Source organism: Rhinoderma darwinii, chromosome 2 (genome assembly GCF_050947455.1).
Source record: "Rhinoderma darwinii isolate aRhiDar2 chromosome 2, aRhiDar2.hap1, whole genome shotgun sequence".
In the NCBI taxonomy this organism is placed as follows: Eukaryota; Metazoa; Chordata; class Amphibia; order Anura; family Rhinodermatidae; genus Rhinoderma; species Rhinoderma darwinii.
The window spans coordinates 353247329-353270222 of NC_134688.1; the positions used below are offsets into that span (position 1 = coordinate 353247329).

Consider the following 22894-nt stretch of genomic DNA (forward strand, 5'->3'; position numbering starts at 1 on the left):
AGTAATAAAACTGTGCAAAAAAAAAAAAAGAGAAGGGCGAAATACGATTGGTTGCTATAGACCACAGACAGTTTTAAGCATGGGGGCCAAAGTCTTGACTTTCATCAATGACAACGTCTCGACATCTATATCTGTTCGACAGAGTCAATTCCTATGTTTTTGTACTATAGTGTGTCGAAGTGAAACAAGTCAAACACACAACAATAAAATGAAAAATAACAGTGGAACACATGTCCTTCAAAGAAAAATATATGTTACTTACTGATCACGCGGGTGGAACTGGACTTTCAGGATGGGGGAAGGGAATCTGAAGCGTTGGTCGCAGTCTCCAGAGAGGACATCCCACAAGGATACAATGTTGTCAGTGGAAGCACTTACAAGCTTATGCCCATCTCTACTCCAGCTGGAAGGTAGAAAGCAAATATGGATAAACTTGCACAGGTTTTCCTAACCTCAATCTACTACAAAGGTGAGTAACAGCAAAAACAAACCCCCTGAACATTCACAAAATTGGTAGGGATCCCAGCTGCTGGACAACACAGACTGGACTTCTGTGACTTGTCCAAACCAGTTGTCAAAAAATATTTTGTATGTAAATCCCTTCAAACAGCAAACTTTGTTGCTGATATTTAAAAGGGGTTTTGTGGGATTAAAAAAAAATAAATTAAATTTGGCCTAAAAAAAATAAAATTAAAAATAAACTTCACAATATACTTACCTACCTGTTTTCCATTTGCGCACACCACAATGACGTCTATAACCGCAACATGTCAAATGGCTGTGGCGACCAATCTCTGTCCATGGTGACGTCACCACGGAGGCCAGCAATTGGTCATCCATGTCAACTGACACGTCGCCACTACGGACATCACGTAAACGTGCACAAAGAGACAAGAGTTACAAAAGATTGGCAGATGGGGTCTGCAATCGGTAAGGCCCCTTTCACACTGGCTTTTATCTACACGTTTGAAATATGGGTTGGGAAAGCTCCTGGCGCATACGTTAAAGAGAACCTGTCACCAGCATTTCACCTATTGAGCTTTACTTATCCCTCACTGGCCGCTGCTATCAAAAGTTCATTGCCGTTATCCCCTCTCCTAAACTCCTCCTCCGACTGTAAATAACGGTCTTTTATCGTAATAATCCGGTGTCCCTTTGTGCACATACACCAGAAGAGGACATCAATGCACAAGCGCAGGATTGTGTGTGCTGGGGGAAGGCGAGGAGCTGTCAATCAAGTGTAAGGAGGCGGGGTAAACTCGGAAATACTTGAGGAATGAAGATTTGATGCTTTTCAAACGAAGATTGGACTCTTCTGCTCATTAGCATACGGTGTGGGAACACTAAAAAACTGAATACTAAAGCTACACAACCGACTAAGAAGACAATTCTAAGATATATAGAAATGATTTTTCACTACCACCTGGTATTGCTGGTTTAACAGGTGAAATGCTGGTGACAGGTTCCCTTTAAGCATACCCAAAAGCTTCTATTATACTAATGGAGGCCAAAAGAGAATCCTTTTGGTCTCTGTCAGGCTGTATACGTCAGGATTACAGTTTTTTCTTTGTACTGGATATAATGGCGTAGTCAACTAAGCTTTTCTATACAGAGGCCCCCAGTAAAAAAAAAAAACAACGTATAGAGTGCGTTGTATACATTTTTTTATACATGGGAGCCTATGGATGACATATGCTACTATAAAATATATAATCGTGAGCTTTACAATCACGTATCTGTTAAACGGATGCCATTATTGCCTATAGATGATGAACGGGTTAAAGGATGCCTAACAGTGGCATCTGTTACCCATAAATTAAAATGGTATCCGGTTACCTCATGAAAAGAGGTTATGAGTGTTCATTACATATCTGTTTAATGTATACCTTTATAGCCTCCGTTTAACGTGTATGTCAGGAGTGGTCAAACGGAGACCACTAAACACAGTCTGAAAATGGCCTAAGGCAAACATATAGAAAGTTTGTGGATTTTTGATTTTGAGGCAAAATGTTGTGACAATAATTTATTCTATTGACATTAATACTTTTTTTTACGGTATAATCACAGGTTATATCTTGTTTTGTTCCAAGAAAGTCTAATCTGTTAAATATTTACAGTAAAAAAAATAATAATTAAAAGTTAGGAATAAAATAATTGATCACATATACACTATTATTTCATCATTTCATAATATTTAATACCAGATATGAGTACCCAACTGCTTGATCATCATTTTGAGGGTTGAAGGGGTTTTCCCACCGTTAGAAGTAAAGGCAGTGAACATTTTGCCAGCAATGCAGGTGAACGTAGTATTTTATGCTTCATTCACACGGTCAGGAAAATATTTGCGCAGAATAATGACTGCGCGGTTGGTTTTAAAAACCACCTGTTTAATATTGCCAAGCTGCAGATTAGCTCCATTGAATCACAATAGGACTAATCCACGTGTGGATCGGCTGGCCGATCCAAGGCAGAGATCTGAGTTTAAGCTGCAGATTTTCTAAATGGCTGTGTGACCATGGCCTAAAGGGGTTTTCAGTTTTGTGTTAATAAAGCTTCATTGTATAATGAAAGCTTATTTAACTAACTAATATATTTTGTGTTTCAATATCTCAACATTTTCAAGATCTCTGTAGCTGTAAGAGAATGGGAATATTCTTGCTGTAAAAAAAGATGAGGAAGCCAAAACACACATTATATCACAACGTAGCTTACATTTTTGTTCTACAATTAAAGTTTTATTCACAGAACACCATAATACGTACATTTATATAGGTTTGAAACAAATTTAAAAAATGTCCATAATCTTAATTTAAGATCAGTAGACAGATTTTTTTCTTTATGACGGAATTATGACCTATATTAGCTTTATGTTAATGAGTTTCTTAATGCCCAAGTGGGCGTGTTTTACTTTAGACCAAGTGGGCGTTGTACAGAGGAGTGCATGACGCTGACCAATCGGCATCATGCACTCCTCTCCATTCATTTACACTGCACTAGCGATATAGTTATATCGCTATGTGCAGCCTCATACACAAACCCTAACATTACTACAGTGTCCTGATAATGAATACACATGACCATCCAGCCTGGACGTCATGTGTACTCAGAATCCTGACATTTCTGTAGCGTCTGTGTGATATTTACAGCAAGGCAAGCGTAATCTCATTTTAAATGACAGTTTACAGCGTAATCTTGCGAGATTTACAGCAAGGCAAGCGTAATCTCGCAAGATTACGCTGTAAACTGTCATTTAAAATGAGATTACGCTTGCCTTGCTGTAAATCTCACAGAAACATTAGCGAAGTGTCAGGATTGTGAATACACATCACGTACTGGCTGGAGGTGATGTATATTCATTGTCAGGACACTGCAGTAACGTTATAGTGTGTTTATGTGACTGCACATAGCGATATAGCTATATCGCTATGTGCTGTGTAAATGAATGGGGAGAAGTGTATGACGCTGATTGGTCAGCGTCATACACTTCTCTCCACAACGCCCACTTGGCCAAAAAGTAAAACACGCCCAGTTGTTCATTAAGAAACTCATTAGCATAAAGCTAATATAGGTCATAACTCCGTCAAAAATGATCGTTTTTCTAAATAAAAAAGCACTGCTGTAATCTGCATTACAGCGCCGATCATATCATGTACAAGACACTTATAATGTGGTGACAGTCTCTTTAAAACAAATCATAAGAGGAAATAACACAAATCTTTAAATTAAAAAAAATGACATAGTTAACCGGTTAAGGACTAGGCTGTTTTACAGCTAAATGACCAGAGCAAATGTCACAATTTTGCTATGCGCTTCTTTAGATGACTATAACTCAGCAGGTGAATAAAGTTCATCTTTGAATTTTACACTCTTTTTAAAGGACAGATAGGGCTTTGTTTTAGTGGCATTTGTCAGTATATATCATTTTTTTTTTTTTCTCTAAAGTGGGCAAAATTGGAAAAAAATGCAAGAATTTAACAATTGCGTCGGTTTATGCTAGCATTTTTCACACACGGTATGGACCACGGCCAAAATTCATCTCCTTTCACATTCTTCCACTTCTCCCGTGCATGGGGATACCAAATATGTGTGCCTTATTCGCTGTGCGGGCATGTGCCAGGGCTTGGCATAAAAGGAGGCTTTTTGGTCCAGGAATTCTGCACTTGATTTTAGAGCCGCATACTGTTTTCTGGGGGGCCTAATGCTGCTGAAACATTAGAAACACCCCATAAATGACTTCATTCACACAAGTAGACCCCACAAGGTTTCCTTCAAGGGGTTTATCATATTTTTAGACAGTCCAGTTTTCTTCTGAAAGTTTCTTGAATAAGATGGATCAAAATAAAATTAGCAATTTTTTAGCAAATGCGTCAGTTTATACCAGCATTTTTCACACACGGTATAGACCACGGTCAAAATTAATCTCCATTCACATTCTGCCACTTCTCCCGTGCACGGGGATACCAAATATGTGGCCTTATTTATCACATAGAGATGTAGGAGGGCGGAGGATAGAAGAAGATTATTTCACAAATCGCTTTTTTTCAAAGCTGGTTTTACAAAACTCAACAGAGTTTCTATAACACTTCCAAAATATCTGCTCTTGAAGCAGAAATCCCAAAATATTAATCTAGGGGTATAACGGGAAATTATTTTTTGGGGTTTTCTAAAATAAGAAATTGCAGGTTAATGCAAATGGAGCTCTCCAGCAGATGAACTTTAGAAAACATCAAACATGACATCCACTCCCCACCCATTCCCTCCCTCACCCTTGGAGTAAAATCAGGGGAAAAATAAAAACGTAATGTAGGGCAAATATATTTTCAACAAATTAACTAAAATCTAGTAATTCAGAACAGTGTGGTATTTTTTAAAACATGGCTCAATGCACAGGCCTGGTTGCGAGGGACATGAGGGACAGAAATATCAGGAATCTTTGCGGTGCCCGTCTTTTCTGCAGACGCGGCACTTTTTCTGGGGGTTGCTTCTGGTTGCTGTTGGGGGAATCCGACTGATGAAGTGTCTTTCAGTCAGTCGCGTGACATCCTCAGACTGGGGGCATTCTCGGGTGTCCTGAACATCAAAAATGAGGCCTTCAATAATTTTCTCCTGGAAATCCAGGTATGTGTCTCTGCCTCTGTTTTTTTTGTAGAGCACAAATGAGTTGTGGATGGCCACCTGTAACAAATAAATGGCCACCTTTTTGTACCAGGTTTTAGTTTTGCGTTTTACTAAATAGGGCTGTAAAACCTGGTCGCTTAAATCCACCCCCCCCCATGTACTTGTTATATTCGGACACGCTCACTGGTTTGTGCTTGTCCGATGTTGCCCCCCTTTCCCTCACTGCCACTGTTCCTGCGGTATGAATCGTGCTTAGCACATACACATCTTTGCGATCCCTGAACTTGACCGCCAGCATTTCTTCAGATGCATAAGCACAGGAGTCCCCCTTTACCATGCGCTTCCCCACTAATTGCTGTGGAAAACCAATTCTGTTTTTGCGCATGGTACCACATGCCCCAGTCCTTGCAGCATGCAAATGCCTAAACAGGGGCACACTGGAATAAAAATGATCACAGTACAGGTGGTACCCCTTGTGAAGCAGAGGCTGCATTATCTCCCACACGATCTTACTGCTGGTGGAAAGATCAGGGGGGCATCCAGGAACATTTATTGTGCGGTCCCGCCCTTCATAAATCCTGAAGGCGGTGGTATATCCTGACCCGCTTTCACACAATTTGTAGAGCTTAACGCCATATCTTGCCCTTTTAGAAGGTAGATATTGGCGAAAGCTAAGTCTGCCATGAAAGTTGAGGAGGGATTCGTCCACACTTACATTCTGCTCAGGGGTGTAGAGTTGCAGAAATAAATTATTCAGGGAATTTATTAGCGGTCTTATTTTGAACAACCGATCCCGGTTTGCATCGGTACTTGGGGGGGCCTGTGCGTTGTCATTGAAGTGGAGGAACCTCATTATTGTCTCATAACGAGACCTGGGCATTACTGCAGAATATACTGGGGTGGCTTGGGCGGGTCTTGTTGACCAGTAAGACCTAATGGAGGGCTTTTTGACAATAACCATATTTAAGGTGAGCCCCAAAAAATTTTTTAATTCCTGCAAATTGGTGGGCGTCCAATCTCTGGCATGGGTGGATGAAGGTTTCTGCCTTATATATTGCGTGGCATATAAATTTGTTTCGTGGACAATCTGATTTAGGATGTCGTCCGTTATAAATAAATGGAAGTAATCCATTTGGACAAAATTTGTATTGTCCACGGTTATGCCAGGAGTGGCCGTAAATCCGTGGATTCTAGGCCCAAAAGATGGGGCAGGTGCCCATACAAGAGCCTGGACTGGAGGGACCAGGCTGTCCCGTGCTACAGCGCTACTTGGCCCTGCGCTTTCATGTTCTGCAGTTTCGACTGCATCAGGGACAACGTCCCCTGAAGATGAACCTGAAGTGACGCTGTCATCGTCACTGCCCAAAACAGGTTCCATCTCGGACGCCATCTCTGATGCGGTCTCCGACTCAGACCACAGCATGGCGTATGCCTCCTCGGCGCTAAACAACTTCCTCGCCATAACGTAACTAACACTAACACTAACTAAACAAATTTTTTTATTTTTTTTTATAAAACACACAAACTAACTGCTATATATATCTACACTACCGCTAACAAAAAAATAAACCGCTATTGCTAAATATATTATATATATATGTGGATATATATATAATTATATACTCCCTACCTGCCTATTCTAATAGAATAAAAGAAAGAAAGGTAGATAGATAGAAAAAAAGATAGATGGATAGATAGATTGTATAGATAGATAGAAATCTATCTATACAGAGAATGTTTTATGAGTGTAACTGTATTTTTTTGTAACTGTAACTGTAATCTTCTGGCAGCAATTCTCCCGAGTCTCTTCTTCTCCTCAAACTGAAACAATGTTTGAGGAGAAGAAAAGAGGCAGGAGATTTACTGCCAGAAAAGTCAAAATAAAACAAATGTGGTCGCTGTGATAGGTTTTCACAGCGACCACATGATCAGGGACCATCAGATTGGTCCCTGATACTCTGCCCAGTGCCCAGAGCTGTTGGTAACAGCGAGGGCACAGGGCTGTGTGCACGCGATCGCGTGCACACTGTTTTCTATGCAGAAATGCATGTGATCGCTGTGATTGGTTGTCACAGTGATCACATGTTCAGGGGCCAAAAGATTGACCCCTGACATTCTGCCCAGTGCCCATGGCTGTTAGCAACAGCCAGGGCACAGAGCTGTGTGCACGCGATCGCGCGTGCACAGTCTCTGAAGTGCGGCCGTATATATACTATACGCCGGACTTTAGAGACCCTGACCGCTGGCCGTATATTTACGGCCAGCGGTCGGGAACCTGTTAATGATGCGAATATATATATATATATAATTTACAGCAAATCTAATAAAATTGCACTGTATATGGCCAACATATCTCTTCATACAAGTTATTTTTCCTATCTACATCTGTAATGCAAGCGCTACCTGTGTCAGAACAAATTCACACAGTTTACTTTATAATACAACAGAATTACTAAAGTTGCATCTACTCATCACAAACGATTGGTGGTCTGAAAACTTTCTACAAGCATTGGAAAGACATTCCCATCATACTGCTATTTTCACACACATATACAATACACAATTTAATAGGAAAACTCAATAGATGACAAACAGTTACATAGAACATCTTCACAAATGACCATGATCACAATATCTTGTTGATCCTTTTTTTCTTATACACTGACCAATCATCATTATGATTTCTGGAAGGCGTACAAATAGTATTGATTATTAATACCTATAAATGGGCCACATCAAATAAAACAGTAGACATCTAATGAAGCCGTCTAAACTAGAATTTCTAGGCTGATCGATGTAACGGTTTATATGTAGTTCCTTTATATCAGTTGCCACCGTTTTTAATACATTAAAGGGAACCTGTTACCTCCGAAACCCCCTAAATTACAATAATATGTAAATAGCTATTAAAGATGCGGATTCCGAACACACATTTTTTTTTTTTTAAATCTTTCTACTCAGTTGCATTCCCTTGCTGTAAGCCCGCAAACGTGCGGTGTGCTGCATGCGGATGATGAGTCTAAGTGGTCCTCTCCATTATATCACCGAGAATAGGAGTGCTCTCTATGTATTAGCATGCAGCGCACGGCCTGTTTGTAGTCTTACAGTGGGGGAATGCAAGTGAGTAAAAGAATCAAAAAAATTTTTTTTTAAAAAATGTACAAAAAAATGGCAGATTCGGAATCGCTTTTCAAGCAATTTCGGGAATACTATAGTTTAGGGGGCGTTTCTGAGGTGACAGAGTTTCTTTAACACCAGCAGGACTTGTATTGCCCAGCTTCTCTAGAGAACTCAAAGTCAGTGTAGACAGGAAAATAACGCAAGACAGACAAAATCTAATCTAATTTTAACAGCACTGTGTTATAACCTTTCATAAAACAAAAAAAACACCCACCAGAGAGAGCACACAGGATGAATATGCGCGCTTAAAATCTTAGCGATTCCCCTGGTTAGAAAGTCCCAGATGACAATACGACCATCATTGCAGCCTACAGCGAGCAGCGTTCCCCACCTATTAAACGTGCAGGTGAGGGCCATGCTGATACAGTCCAGCGTGCCATCTGCTTCCTACAACAGAAAAAAATGTACATCTCACAATAAGTACACGGCTAGCATACAAGGCTGAGTCATTGTAAGTATGTGAAAAGTACCAAAGCAGAAAACATACACAGACGAAGTATTATAGAATTATCTTTACATTAAAAACTTCAACGACAATGTTACGATCAGTTTTATGTTATGTTCACATGGGACAGATTTGCTGCAGATTTTCCAAGTGCATTCTATAGTGCAATGCAAGGGAATGTTGTTTGTGTGTTTTTTGTTTTTTTTTTAAATTGTAGTATTCTCTATTCTTCTGCAAGTTGGTGGCATCCTCTGCAGATTTCACCCTTGCCTTTACAAAGGGTGAAATTCACAATCAAAACCACTTCAAAATCATCACATTGCGGATTTTTCTTTTGTGATCATAGCATTCGAGGCTCTTCTATGTCAAACAAAACTGCCAACTGAGCACTAGTTATAACCACCACAAACTTGTCTAAGCTGGATTGCATCCTTTATGCCTCCATAAACCGGTCGTTTGTCGGCAGCACATCCAACAGGATGTGTTGCCAATAACACGCAAAGAGCATGGGGATGAACAATCGTATATATCCCCGTACTCCCGATCATTGCTGTTATTGTCCATCGGCACTCGTTACCAGGCAAAAAATTCTGCCCGTGTAAAACCACCCTAAGGTTTCATTAAAACATTGCGGCTGAGGTGCAGTTAGAACTGCATCGAAAAACTAAATGCATTTTTTCTTGCAGCTTGTTAAATATTTTGATGCAGTTGCAATTTTTACAGCAATGAAAAAGACAAATTTAATTCGTTTTTTGGGTGTGGTTCTAACCGCACCTCAACTGCAACGCATAAATGGACACCCAAGACTAGATTGGCAGAACAGTAAGGTGTATGCAACTTTAAACACAAAGCAAACACACTAAGTAAAAAATAAATTGGATGGATGGATGGATGGATTAGATAGATAGGAGAGACAGGAGAGACAGACAGGAGTAAACTAACTTGCACACAACACTACGCACTTACCTCTGGGTAATTCTGGCCAAAGGATTCTACAGCGAGAAAAAAAAACCAAAAAAACATACGTTACATATTTAATAGAGACAGGACAAGAACACCACGTACACCCCATACATTTTAATTTAAAAAAAAATTACCCTCCAAAGAAAAACAAATAACTTTCTCTATATAAAACCTATTTAAAGAAAAAAAAAATATTTACATGTGGCACGGACTTATGCAAATGAACCGACTCTACGCAGGAGTCAAGTCCAAACTTCTGGGCAAGGGGCTCCTGGTATTTCCCACTGTGCTCCCATTACTCCTGACAGCAGAGTGTCAGGCTCAATGCACACGATGCGTATTGCTGCAACGTGTGCATGTAGCCTTAGGCTATGTTCACACGGAGTATTTTGGGGGAGGAATATCTGCCTCAAAGTTCCAAACGGAATTTTGAGGCAGATATTCCTCCCCCAAAATACTCCGTGTGAACAGCAATTATCGCGCCGTTTTTCGCCCGCGGCCATTGAGCGCCGCGGGCATAAAACAGCGAGATATACGCTTTCTCCTGCCTCCCATTGAAGTCAATGGGAGGTCGGAGGCGGAAGCGCCCGAAGATAGGGCATGTCGCTTCTTTTTCCCGCGAGGCAGTTTTACTGCTCGCGGGAAAAAGACGCCGACGCATCCCATTGAAATCAATGGGAGGCGTTCTCAGGCCGTTTCTGCCGGGTTTTGCGACGCGGTTTCCGCGTCAAAAAACTCGGCAAAAGACCCCGTGTGAAAGGCCCTGTTCACACGGAGTTTTTTGATGAGTTTTTTGGGGCAGAAACCACACCAAAAAACTCCTCAAAAACCGCCTGAAAATGCCTCCCATTCATTTCAATGGGAGGCAGACGAGTTTTTTTTCCACGAGTAAAAAAAACTCGTCGTGGTAAAAAGAAGCAACATGACCCATCTTGAGGCGGTTTCCTCCTCCAAAACCCCATTTCAATGAGTCAGAAAGAGGAAAAAAAACCCTCGACGAGTGTTTTGACGAGTTTTTGTCAAACCACTGTGCAAAAACCTACTGGAGCAGTTTTTGCAGGAGGAATTTTCCTCCTGCAAAAAACTCCGTGTGAACACAGATTAGGTTGGGTTCACACAGAGTTTTTTGCAGGAGGAAAATCTGCCTCAAAATTCAGTTTGGAACTTTGTGGCAGATTTTCCTCTGTCTGAACGCCGATTTTTGCAGTGTTTTTCGCCCGCGGCCATTGAGCGCCACAGACATAAAACGCTGCGAAATATGCTTTCTCTGCCTCCCAAAGAGGTGAATGGGGGCTCAGAGGCGTAAACGCCCGAAGATAGGGCATGTCCCTTCTTTTTCCCGCGAACTGGTTTTTCTGCTCGCGGGAAAAGAAACGCCTCCGCCTCGCATGGAAATCAATGGGAGGCATTTTCAGTCGTTTTTCAACGCGGTTTACGCTTCAAAAAAAATGTGCCAAGAAACTCAGTGTGAACTGGCCCTTATCGAGAAAATGTGCCATCAGGGAAAGGGGACTGTAGGCTGTAGGAGACACCTTTCTCCTAATAACATATACTGCAAGTTACATGTTACAATTTAGTAGCCAAAATTTACACTAAACAATTATCAATATGTACTAAAGAAATGTCAAATTGTAGCGATAATAGTTATGTATAAACAGGCTTTGCTGTATTTATGGGTTGCTAGTTTTTTGCTAAATAGTGGGGGGAGATTTAATAAAACTATTGAAAAGAAAAAAGGTGGAGGAGTGCTCATAAAAACCCATCAGATTCCAGCTCTTATTTTTCTAAGTCCCTTTTGAAGATAAAAGCAGCAAATCCATTGGTTGCCATGGGCAACTCCGTCATTGATCCTCGGAACTTAATATTTTTAACAGAAAAACATACAAACACATCTATAGAAAATTCAATGCTAATTTTGGCATCAGGACTGACATTAAATTTTAATTGCATTCAATGGACTTCTAATTGAAAAAAAATGTTTTTGTGCAAGTGACGACATACAAGTGGGCACATATATAACCTGTAGAAACAAAAGGCTTCTTAGCCTCTGTTCACACAAAACTCGGGCTCTACGCTAATAGCAAAACATATGCCTAGCATTTTAAACTTGGGCATATAATTGCACACATTTGCAACACACCAAGCATGTATGCCGAAAAACATCCCAACTGCAGTGAACAGCCCTAACCATAATAACTGTTATATCAATGTGTCAGTGTTGCCCATAGCAACCAATCAGATAATCTGTCAGAAAAAAAAAACCTATGGAAAAATTATAACACAAATCTAACTGGTTGCTATGGGTAACATGAAGGCTTTTTCTTAGAACTCTTTATGTCTGAGGCCCAACATGTACAATGTGGAATTAAATCTCAGATTCATGTAACAATACACAGAAATGTTAGTTGCTTAACCATTTATAGAGATTCTAAGGTACCATGGTGGATTAGTGACAAGGTGAACACAATCATCATCTTATATTCCTGGAGCTATGATCTGTACATGTCCATAGCAACCCATTAGGGTCCTGCTCCATCTGCCAGTCTGTCTATGTTACATCTGAACTCTGGTGGCTCTTGGCAGGAACCTGCTTTTGGGTACATCTCCATTCAGTGCTTCTTGTATTCACTCATTTAACACTAAACTGGCCAAAAAGAAACAATAGTCCTCCAATGTTCCCACTGCGAAATGGACGATCTGAAATGACTTTAACACGTTATGTTGCATTGCCCGACATGGGGAAATCTAGGCTGATGGCTGGATAAACCGAAACTAGACACACAGCTGACGATCGCTGGGCCTTCCAAGCCCATTCCATCGTTCATACATCCCGCTCCTTTCCTCTCCCATTGTTGCTCTTACCCAGTAACTCCAAATTCATGGCTCCGGTTTTGACCTAACGTTCTGTAGCTTCACACCCGCCCCTGAAACGGGGCCGACGCCTCCTGCCCCTGTTGCCGGTAACGTCAGTCACTGGGGATAAAAAAGGACTGCTGTAGACAGCCTCCAAACGTTAGCCCAAAATGAGATTTCAATATGGCAAACGCAGGGGCAGCTATAGATCTGAAAACAGGCATCTACAGCGGCCAGCCCGGGGCCTCCAAATATGTACATCGCATATTATTGTCCGTACCACAACATTACCCCTGACAGAAAGGTTCCTCGTGCATGTACGCCTTCCTACCCAAGTCCTCCCAACCGGCCCAAAACACAATATGCAGCATCGGATAAGCAGAGCAACTGTTATCATTCATTCATTCACTCACTCACTCACTCATTCTTTCTTTTTTTTTCTTTCTATCTATCTATCTATCTATCTATCTATCTATCTATCTATCTATCTATCTATCTATCTATCTATCTATCTATCATCTATCTCTATCTATCTATCTATCTATCTATCTATCTATCTATCTATCTATCTATCTATCTATCTATCTATCTATCTATCTATCTATCTATCTATCTATCTATCTCATATCTATCTCATATCTATCTCATATCTATCTCATATCTATCTATCTATCTATCTATCTATCTATCTATCTATCTATCTATCTATCTATCTATCTATCTATCTATCTATCTCATATCTATCTATCTATCTATCTATCTAATAAAATAATTTTATATATATATATATATATATATATATATATATATATATATATATATAAAATATTTGTTTTCATGTGTCCTTGTAGATGCATTTCAACACGAAACGTAAAATTGACCATATATTATTAAATCAGAAGTTATATTTAGTTTTAAAAACGTATACATGACCAGTAGTACTGCAGTCAAGGAAAATTGTTATTATATATATATTCTCTTATGCACTGGACACTTTACATTTACAGGCAGACGAGTTTATACGAAAACTCGTTCCTGAACATCGACCTGTGTAAACAGGGCAAATATCAGCCAATCTTTTAAATTGCCAAAAAATTTTCGCTGGTTGCCAACACATTTCCCAGTGTAAGCGAAGATGTGCTGCCAACATGATGCGAATGCATGGGGATGATTTATCGTATTAACAATCGGTCGTTCCCATACATTAACGATCATTGTTCTTTGTGAATGGAGATAACAAGCGTCGCTCTGGGTGCTGTATCCTCGATCGGTGCACTTTTTTCCGGCCAGTATCGGGCTGCGTAATAGCACCCTTTCTTATTCTATTGAATGCATTTATATTTATACATTTGTTTAGGAACAATATATTTTTTCTGACTATATAAATTTCGTCACATGCATTTGTTGATATGGTTTATTATTTCTTATATACTATATAGATACTTTTGATTATTGGTATAGCGTTAAAAATAGTTTAGGATTTTGACTGTAGCAGATCCATTATTATTGTTAATGGATCTTGATTCTGTTTGTTTTTTAAATGCTTTTAATCAGTTTGTAGAATATTGTATTTAATAAAATTTACATAACTACTATGATAGACTGGTGCACACATTTTTCTAAAGTGTTCTTTTCCAAAAAATGATGTATCATATATTACATACAGTACCATACATTGAGGGAAGAATATATAAACTTTTCTACACCATTTTTCCGGCATAGAAAGGTCGCAAACGGCTCAAAAATCACGTAAATTGCAACTTGTTGGCCATTTCAGCCCCTCTTGCCACTTTTCTTTAAAAAGTGGGCTGAGCTTAGTGGAAGGGTTACCCGCAGCCCGATGTACTTACTATAACTTGTGGCAGAAGCTGGGAGAGGGACTTGGGCCTAACATTTACCCCAGAACATAAAGACCATTTGTTCACAATGACACATAAATCCTCCATGGCTAGCAGGTTTCAGGAGGCGGGATTTAAGATCTTATCGCGATGGTATAGAGTGCCTTCCAGATTGCATGCAATGATTCCGGCGGTCTCACCGCTGTGTTGGAGATGTGGGGACCAGGTAAGCAAATATCTTCTGGGAGTGCCCGCTGCTGACAGATTTCTGGTCGGAGGTGTGGCGCATCTCCAAATTCACGGATTTCCTCCTCTCACGTACGCCGGACTTTTTCCTGCTCCATCTGTGCGAGGCTCCACTATCTATGTACTGATGCTGTGGTTCGCCATCTGGTGAACGCAGCTAGAGCGTGTATTCCTGCGCTGTGGAGACAAACTTGCCCTCCATCGATTGGTATGTGGTTTGGTAAGATCCAGGAGATTATGAGAATGGAGGATCTCACAGCATCCATGAGAGGGTCCCATGCTAAATTCCTCAAAACTTGGTAGCACTGGGTCAGATTCCAATCTTCTGTTGAGTTCAGGAACATTGTGGCTTCATGAATATAATCCTGAGGCATAGGGGGCATTGTTAGTTTTCTTCCCTCCCTTTCCTCTCTCTGTCTCATCTCCTCTTTTGCTTTACTCTCTCTCTCTCTCTCTCTCTCTCTCTCTCTCTCTCTCTCTCTCTCTCTCTCTCTGATATGTCTACCCACTGGCCTTTGTGCATGGCTGCGGGTTCAGGATGCATAGGTCGTCCATTTCAATTACTGTATCAGATGTGCGTTACTTTTTTTTTTGCACTTATTGTGGAAACTTATACTGGCCTGCGAGCTGATGTTTGTGCTGCAGATGTTTGCACTATCGTGTCTTGTGTTGTGGAAAACGGAAAATAAAAGAATTTTAAAAAAATTATAGCGGAAATCTATACCAGCTCATGCCTGGCATAGGCAGCCACAGATGCAACAAATTTATTAAGAGGCCTGCACCTTAATCATATCTTACTTAGCTTATTTTTATTAAGACTGGCGTATGATACCTCATTCTTAAATATTTCCCCCAGTATGTTATCGCATTTGTGATATCTACCCTTTGGATAGATTTAGGTATCTGATGTTTTCTAATGTCATCCTCAGCATCCCAGATTTAAAGGGGTTATGTAGGGACCGAAAAGTATTAGCAGTATGTGAGTACAGTCACTCATATACATTCCGGTCCCCCGTTCTGATGATTATTAGATTTTAATAGATTTTTATAGCGCTGGCGAGGGACCGGAAGTCTGGTTGCAGTCTTCCTTTATGACGACACGACTCTTCGTCATGTGACCAGCCCCCCTGTACTCTATGTACAAGCAATACAGCGATTACATAGAGTACATAGAGTCCCCCGGCAGCGCTATAAAAATCTCATAATCAGCGTGCCGGGGGACCGGAATGTATATTAGCGAGTGTATCATTGCATAACTACCTAAATTTGTCATTCAGGATAGATAAGCCGGGTGACAACTTCTGTGGGAGCTGTGATGGTGGCCATGTTAATTGCGACCCAGCTTTTCCAGAAAGACATATGACTGAAAGACAACTAAGGATATAACTGAAAGACAACTAAGGACTTATACTTACTGCTTAATTTTTGAAAAACCTTTTTTTACGAAAGCTCTTTCTCCCTAAGCCACAAAAGTAACTTCTAGTAGTAGTAAATTTAAAAGTTGTGAGCGATCTAAGGCACTTTCTAGGCATTTTGAGGGTATGTTCACACTACCTATTTTCAGACGTAATTCAAGCGTTTTACGCCTCGAATTACGCCTGAAAAGACGGCTCCATTACGTATGCAAACATCTGCCCATTGCTTGCTATGGGTTTTACGATGTTCTGTTCCCACGAGGTGTAATTTTACACGTCGCTGTCAAAAGACGGCGCGTAAAATACGTCCGCGTCAAAGAAGTGCAGGACACTTCTTGGGACGTTTTTGGTGCCGTTTTTCATTGACTCCATTGAAAAACAGATTAAATTACATCCGTAATGGACGCCGCAAAAAACGCGGGCACTCGCAAAAACGTCTGAAATTCAGGAGCTGTTTTCGCTTGAAAACAGCTCCGTAATTTCAGATGTAAATTGTTAAGACATGTGAACATACCCTAAGTATAGTTTAAGTCAGACCTGTAGTGTTCTGCCGTTATTAAATGGGTGTTCCCTCTTATAACATTTAGCACCTATCCACAGGATATACAGAATAAAAATAAATTACAAAGTAAAATAAAAAGCAGCCTTGGAAGGGAATTGATTGTAAATGTTTACTAAAAGGGTATGTGCGCACACAAACTCAAAAACGTCTGACAATACGGAGCTATTTTCAAGGGAAAACAGCTCCTGATTTTCAGACGTTTTTTAAGCCACTCACGATTTTCGCTGCATTTTTTACGCCCGTTTTTGTATAGTCTATGAAAAACGGCTCAAAAACGGCTGATGAAGTGACATGCAAATATAAATATACGGAAAGATGTCCGTGGGCAATAGAAATGAATGGGTCCATAGTTACGGAAGAATTCTACGGTCGTGTGCATGGGGCCTCAGAGAAAAGAGGCAAGGAAATCCATAGGAAACTCCAGCATTCTAAGGATGGTTTTATATAACTAGTTTTCCTAGCAATGAGCGCCGATATGATATAAAGCACATCAATCGGCGCTCGTATAGCTCCATTTACATATAGCAATGGTTGGAGTGTATGGGGACGAAGTATTGTTAATACGATAGTTTGTCTCCATACGTTTTGAATCTTGTTGGCAGCACAACCCCTGCTTACACTGGGAAATGTTCTGCCGACAATCAACCATGTTTTTGGATGCATAAAAGATGTGATCAGACTACGAACGAGCGTTTGCTCCTTCATCAGCTGTTTGCTGCAATGTTTACACAGTGCAATGATCGGGAACGACTGATCGTACAAGAGCTCACACACCAGATCATTGGCCCATGTGAAAGGGCCTTTAATGTGCCAGATCGTCTGTGCCTCCAGTTTCTTGAGATGTAAATCCAGTACTGCACGTGCTTTTTATTTTCTTTTGAAATATCTATTTATTGAAGTTTCCAAAATTGTCACAACAGAAGTAACCACTTGTGCACACTACAAGAAACAATTTCAAGCAGAGATAGAGCAAAAGTAGGCAGAAAGAATTACATAACAGAATACAGTAAAACATTTCTAGGTCTGGAAAGCCAAACTCAAACGGCATTCTTACAAAAATCGAACCAGGGCTGTCAGAGACTCTTACATTTTGAATGGTTACGTAGCTCTAAGCACGACACTCTGCACGTTTATTTTAAGGATATGTGCACACACAAAATCAAAAACGTCTGAAAATACGGAGCTGTTTTCAAGGGAAAACAACTCCTGATTTTCAGACTTTTTGGAGCAACTTGCGCTTGTCGCAGCATTTTTTTTACGGTTGATTTTGGAGCTGTTTTTCTATAGAGTCAATGAAAAACGGCTCCAAAAACGGCTCAAGAAGTGACATGCACTTCTTTTTTAAAATGAGGCGTAAAAAAACGCCCCGTCGGAACAGAAAGCCGTATTTCCCATTAAAATCAATAGGCCGATGTTTGTAGGTGTTCTGCTTCCGATTTTTCAGCCATTTTTTAGGACGTTTACGGCCCGAAAAACGGCCGAAAACACTACGTGTGCACATACCCTAATAGTTTACTGCAGCATTCAGGTGTAATGTTTTCCACCTGTTTTTAAGGGTACCCTTCTTTTTTTTATCGTAGCATGCCCTTCTCTATTGTTGCAGTATTGCTGTGGTTCTTCCTCACGGAATTCCAGGAACATTTAGTACAACAGTTTTTTTAATCTTACCGACACAAAATGGTGCCTGAAACTGCATGCATTTGCATTGAATCAGTGTTTGCAATGTGGTTGTGTCACTACCTCTAAGGCCTTATTCACACGAACGTGTTATAGGTCCGTGCAACGAACGTGATTTTCATGTGCGTCGCACGGACCTATGTTAGTGAATGGGTCCGTTCAGACTGTCAGTATGTGCCAGGGGCGTAACTAGGAAAGACTGGGCCCCATAGCAAACTTTTGACTAGGGCCCCCCCTCCGCTGGGTATCACACAACCCTCCCCTTGTAGATAGTGCCTCCCTATAGATTCCACCACACAGCGCCCTCTATAGATAGCACCATACACAGCCCCCTGTAGATAACGCCATACAGACCCCCCTGTAGATAACGCCATACAGACCCCCCCTTTAGATAACGCCATACATACAGACCCCCCCTGTAGATAACGCCATACAGACCCCCCCCTGTAGATAACGCCATACAGACCCGCCTGTAGATAACGCCATATAGCCCTCCCCCCAAAAAAAACGCAGAATAGGGGATACATGTGTCACCGCTGGCAGCGATAAGGAGAACGGGGGACCGAAAGTCCCCCGAAGTTCTCCATGACAAACCTCGGACTTACGGCGTCTGCGCAGTTCAATAAAAATTAAAGGAGCGCTGGTCACGCATGCGCACAAGCGCGACCGGTGAGCAAGTCATTTCTATGGAGCTGCAGACAGAGCCCGGAAGTCTGAGGTTTGTCATGGAGAACTTTCGGTCCCCCGTTCTCCTTATCGCTGGGCGTCCCAGCGATCCCACGTGTATCCCCTATCCTGTGGATAGGGGATGCATGTCTTTTGTAGGAACCCCTTCAGTGGCGTCGCGCTGTAGCAGCCACAGCGGCTGCTAGCGGAGCCTCCGGCCATGGGAAGGGGGGCCCATGCTGCGGGCCCCGTAGCAGCCGCTACGGCTGCTATAGCAGTAGTTACGCCACTGGTATGTGCGCTGCGTGAAACTCATGACATGTCCTATACTTGCCCGTGTTTCGCGCAACACGCACCCATTGAAGTCAATGGGTGCGTGCAAATCGCGCAGGGCACACGGAAGCACTTCCGGGTGCCGCGCGTGATGCGCGCTACAGTAGTAAAATAAATGAATGAAAACAGAAAAGCACCCTATGCTTTTCTGTTTCTAAACATAAAAACAGAGTGTCATAATGATGCCGGCTGCGCGAAAATCACGCAGCCACGCATCATATGCTGATGCCACACAGACCTCTTGCGCGTGCAAAAAACGCTGTGTTTTGCGCGCGCAAAAGGTCTGTGTGGCATCAGCATATGATGCGTGGCTGCGTGATTTTCGCGCAGCCGGCATCATTATGACACTCTGTTTTTATGTTTACAATGGGTGCGTGTTGAGCGAAACACGGGCAAGTATATGCCACACAGACCTTTTGCGCGCGCAAAACACAGCGTTTTTTGCACGCGCAAAACGGACACGTCCGTCTGAATAAGGCCTAAGTGTGAATAAAGTGGTTAATACTTCCATTGTAAGGCTGGGTTCACATGACCTATTTTCAGACGTAAACTAGGCGTATTATGCCTCGTTTTACGTCTGAAAATAAGGCTACAATACGTCGGCAAACATCTGCCCATTCATTTGAATGGGTTTGCCGACGTACGGTGCAGACGTGTCATTTACGCGTCGTCGTTTGACAGCTGTCAAACAACGACGCGTAAAAATACAGCCTCGTCAAAGAAGTGCAGGACACTTCTTTCAGACGTAATTTGAGCCGTTCTTCATTGAACTCAATGAAGCACAGCTCAAAATTTACGGCTGTCAGAGAAGCCTCGCAAAATGCGAGGAGGAGCTTTTACGTCTGAAACGAGGCAGCTGTTTTCTCCTGAAAACAGTCTGTCTTTTCAGACGTAAAAGCCTCCTACCGTGTGCACATACCCTAATTATTACACACACGACTAATTAATAATTTTGATGTGGTCAGAAGAAAATAGGTGAAAACGGAAGTGTGTTACATCTTTATAACCATTATAACAAGCCAATTTGGGGAATCCCTGTTGAGGAATAATAATACCGCCTACACACAAGATGAAAGAATGACTGATGGTACCAAGTAAGCACAGGTAGGGCTGGTAGGAAACATTCAATTGGATCTCATATTTTCAAACCTGTTTAGACAATACTCCGGACACTACTCTATAAAGGTGCCACACTGTGGATGTGCTGTATGTACACTATAGTTTGAATAGTACATTTCATAGAAACAACTTTGTTACTTTCTTGTGTTGGTAATACACTAGTATGTAGTGTAGCAGTGAAGTTTTGAGAACAGTAATTTGTGTAGGATTTAGGGCTTTGCTATGTGAGACCACTGTGTAGTGACAAATAATTTAGTGACAGATATTATGCAGCCCTCCTGTATAGGCACATATTTTCTGTGGCGGCATAGGTACAATTGAATTTTCCTCCACATTTTTCCAGTATGTAAACATTTTTACAGGTAGGGTTCTAGGGCATATGAAATGTTTTTTATAGCATGGAAAACCGTTCTGTTATGAATAATACAAATAAATGTTTACGTCAAAACATTTATATAGTAGCAAGACATAATACTGTTCTTTTATAGTGAGCTATACAATGGGGAGATTTATCAAGACTGGTCCAAAGGAAAAGTGGAGAAGTTGCCCATAGAAACCAATCGGATTCAAAATCTCATTTTACAGAGGCCATTTTGAAAATAACTGAAGAAATTTGCTATGCACAAACTCCACTTTTCCAATGCACCAATTCTGCACCATAAATACTTTGCAATGTCTACAATATTATATATTTTTTTATATAATGCAGATTGTACTTAATGTCTAGTAATAACTATTCACAGATGTTTGTAGCTTCACTGCATGAAAAATAAGTAAATAACCATGCAACAGAGCTTTGGGCTTTTAACAATTCATTCAGTCATCCCTATGTTTTCCATTGGAGTGCACATTACTAGCAGCAAAGTCTCTTAAAGTGCAGACATCCTGCAATATATACGTCTGCGGAAGTCAAGGGGTTTGAAGCACCTAAACCGTTATACCATTTGCCTACAATTTTTAAAGACCGGAAGACCCCTTTAACATCTGAGCATGTTTTCTGAAATACTAATATTTATTGCTCAGTTCTGTCTCAATTATGGCTTAAAGGAGATCTAACAAAGAATAAGTTGATCTGGTTTACCGACCTGAATAGCGCTGTCTCCCTGATTCCAGCGCTGTTTTTCTTTTTTTCCTGGACCACTGGTTTGTTGGCTCCCTCTATGCTAATTTGCTGCAGTTAGCCAACAGTGTGTAAATTACCACGAGCTGCCTTGCACTAATTGGTCAGCATCAGAGGCAGGGAAGTTAGCTCCAACTCCTTGGCTAACTACAGGAAATTAGCATATAGGGAGCCAACACAACAGTGGGTCATATCTCTGGAACAAGAGACCATTTGGAATAACCGACGTGGAAACTGCAGAGCACCACGTGTCATTGATGTGGGAGGTGAACGTCGGCTACGAAGGTGCGTGAGGTACCGAACGACACACTACAGAGGAGCAGCTTACCGTGAAAATCAACCAGGGTGCTACCAGATGTGTGTCTAAAACAACAGTTCAGCGAACCCTACTCCGTATGGGGCTCCGAAGCAGACGGATGGTCACTGCTCCTATGCTAACAAAGGTGCATCGGAAAAAAAGGCTTCAATCTGCACGGCCGTATCAGAATTGGACCACCGATAAATGGCAAAGGGTTGCCTTCTCCGATGAGTCACATTTTCTGCTTCATCGAATGGATGGACGTTGGCGTGTCAGGCGAGAAACATCAGAGAACAAACACCCTGCAACCATTGCTGGAAGAACACAAGCTGGTGGCGGAAGCGTTATGGTCTGGGGATTTTTTTCATGACATTCTCCGGGCCGACTCATCCATGTGGAAGGCACTCTGAATCGATTTGGGTATGAATCAATCTTTGCAGATCACGTTTACCCATACATGCTGTTGGTCTTCCCTGCTAGAATCTTCGAGCAAGACAACGCGACACGTCACATGTCTAGAAATGTCCGACAGTGGCTGGAAGAGCACAACCAAGATTTCCAAGTACTTCCCTGGTCCCCTAATTCGCCAGACTTGAACCCAATTGAGCATCTGTGGGATCACCTCGATCGTCTTGTTCGCTCTATGGATTATCCCGCACGCATCTTCCAGCAAACGTGGGATGCACTACAGTCAGCATGGCTCCAGATACTTGAGACAACCTACCAGCACCTTATTGAGTCACTCCCAGCCCGTCTAGCTGCTGTCCGTCCTGCACACAGCGGTTACTCTGAATATTAGATGGTGGTCATAATAATGGGACTCCACTATGTATAATGTCAGGGAACTGATGTATGAAGATTTTTATTATATGTAACAGCTTTGTATTTCGATTCATTTTTATTTGAAGAAAAATTATATTTTTCCAGAAGTGTACATATTATGCATTGTCATACAATCAGGAAGCAATTTTCAAGCCATGTAAGATACAACATAACACTCCTTCATGACAAAATGTAAAAGAAAAGGGGGGATAGGAACAAAATAATAAACACAAACG

At 41.3% G+C, this 22894-nt stretch overlaps 1 protein-coding gene across 3 annotated transcripts in view; it reads right to left on the bottom strand.

The window, feature by feature from the left end:
• RBBP5 (RB binding protein 5, histone lysine methyltransferase complex subunit) overlaps positions 1–12789 on the bottom strand; it is a 54624-nt gene extending 41835 nt beyond the window's left edge. The window contains exons 1-4 of one of the 3 annotated variants that reach the window (XM_075853779.1): positions 12572–12787; positions 9713–9738; positions 8516–8688; positions 263–403 (exon numbers count right to left, since the gene is read on the bottom strand). In XM_075853779.1, the coding sequence (XP_075709894.1) occupies positions 263–403; positions 8516–8688; positions 9713–9738; positions 12572–12590 (359 nt within the window). In that variant the 5' untranslated portion in view covers positions 12591–12787. Of the gene's footprint in view, positions 1–262; positions 404–8515; positions 8689–9712; positions 9739–12571 lie in introns of all 3 variants that reach the window. The other 2 variants (XM_075853778.1, XM_075853780.1) reach the window with 2 other exon arrangements.
• Between the last annotated feature and the right edge of the window lie 10105 nt (positions 12790–22894).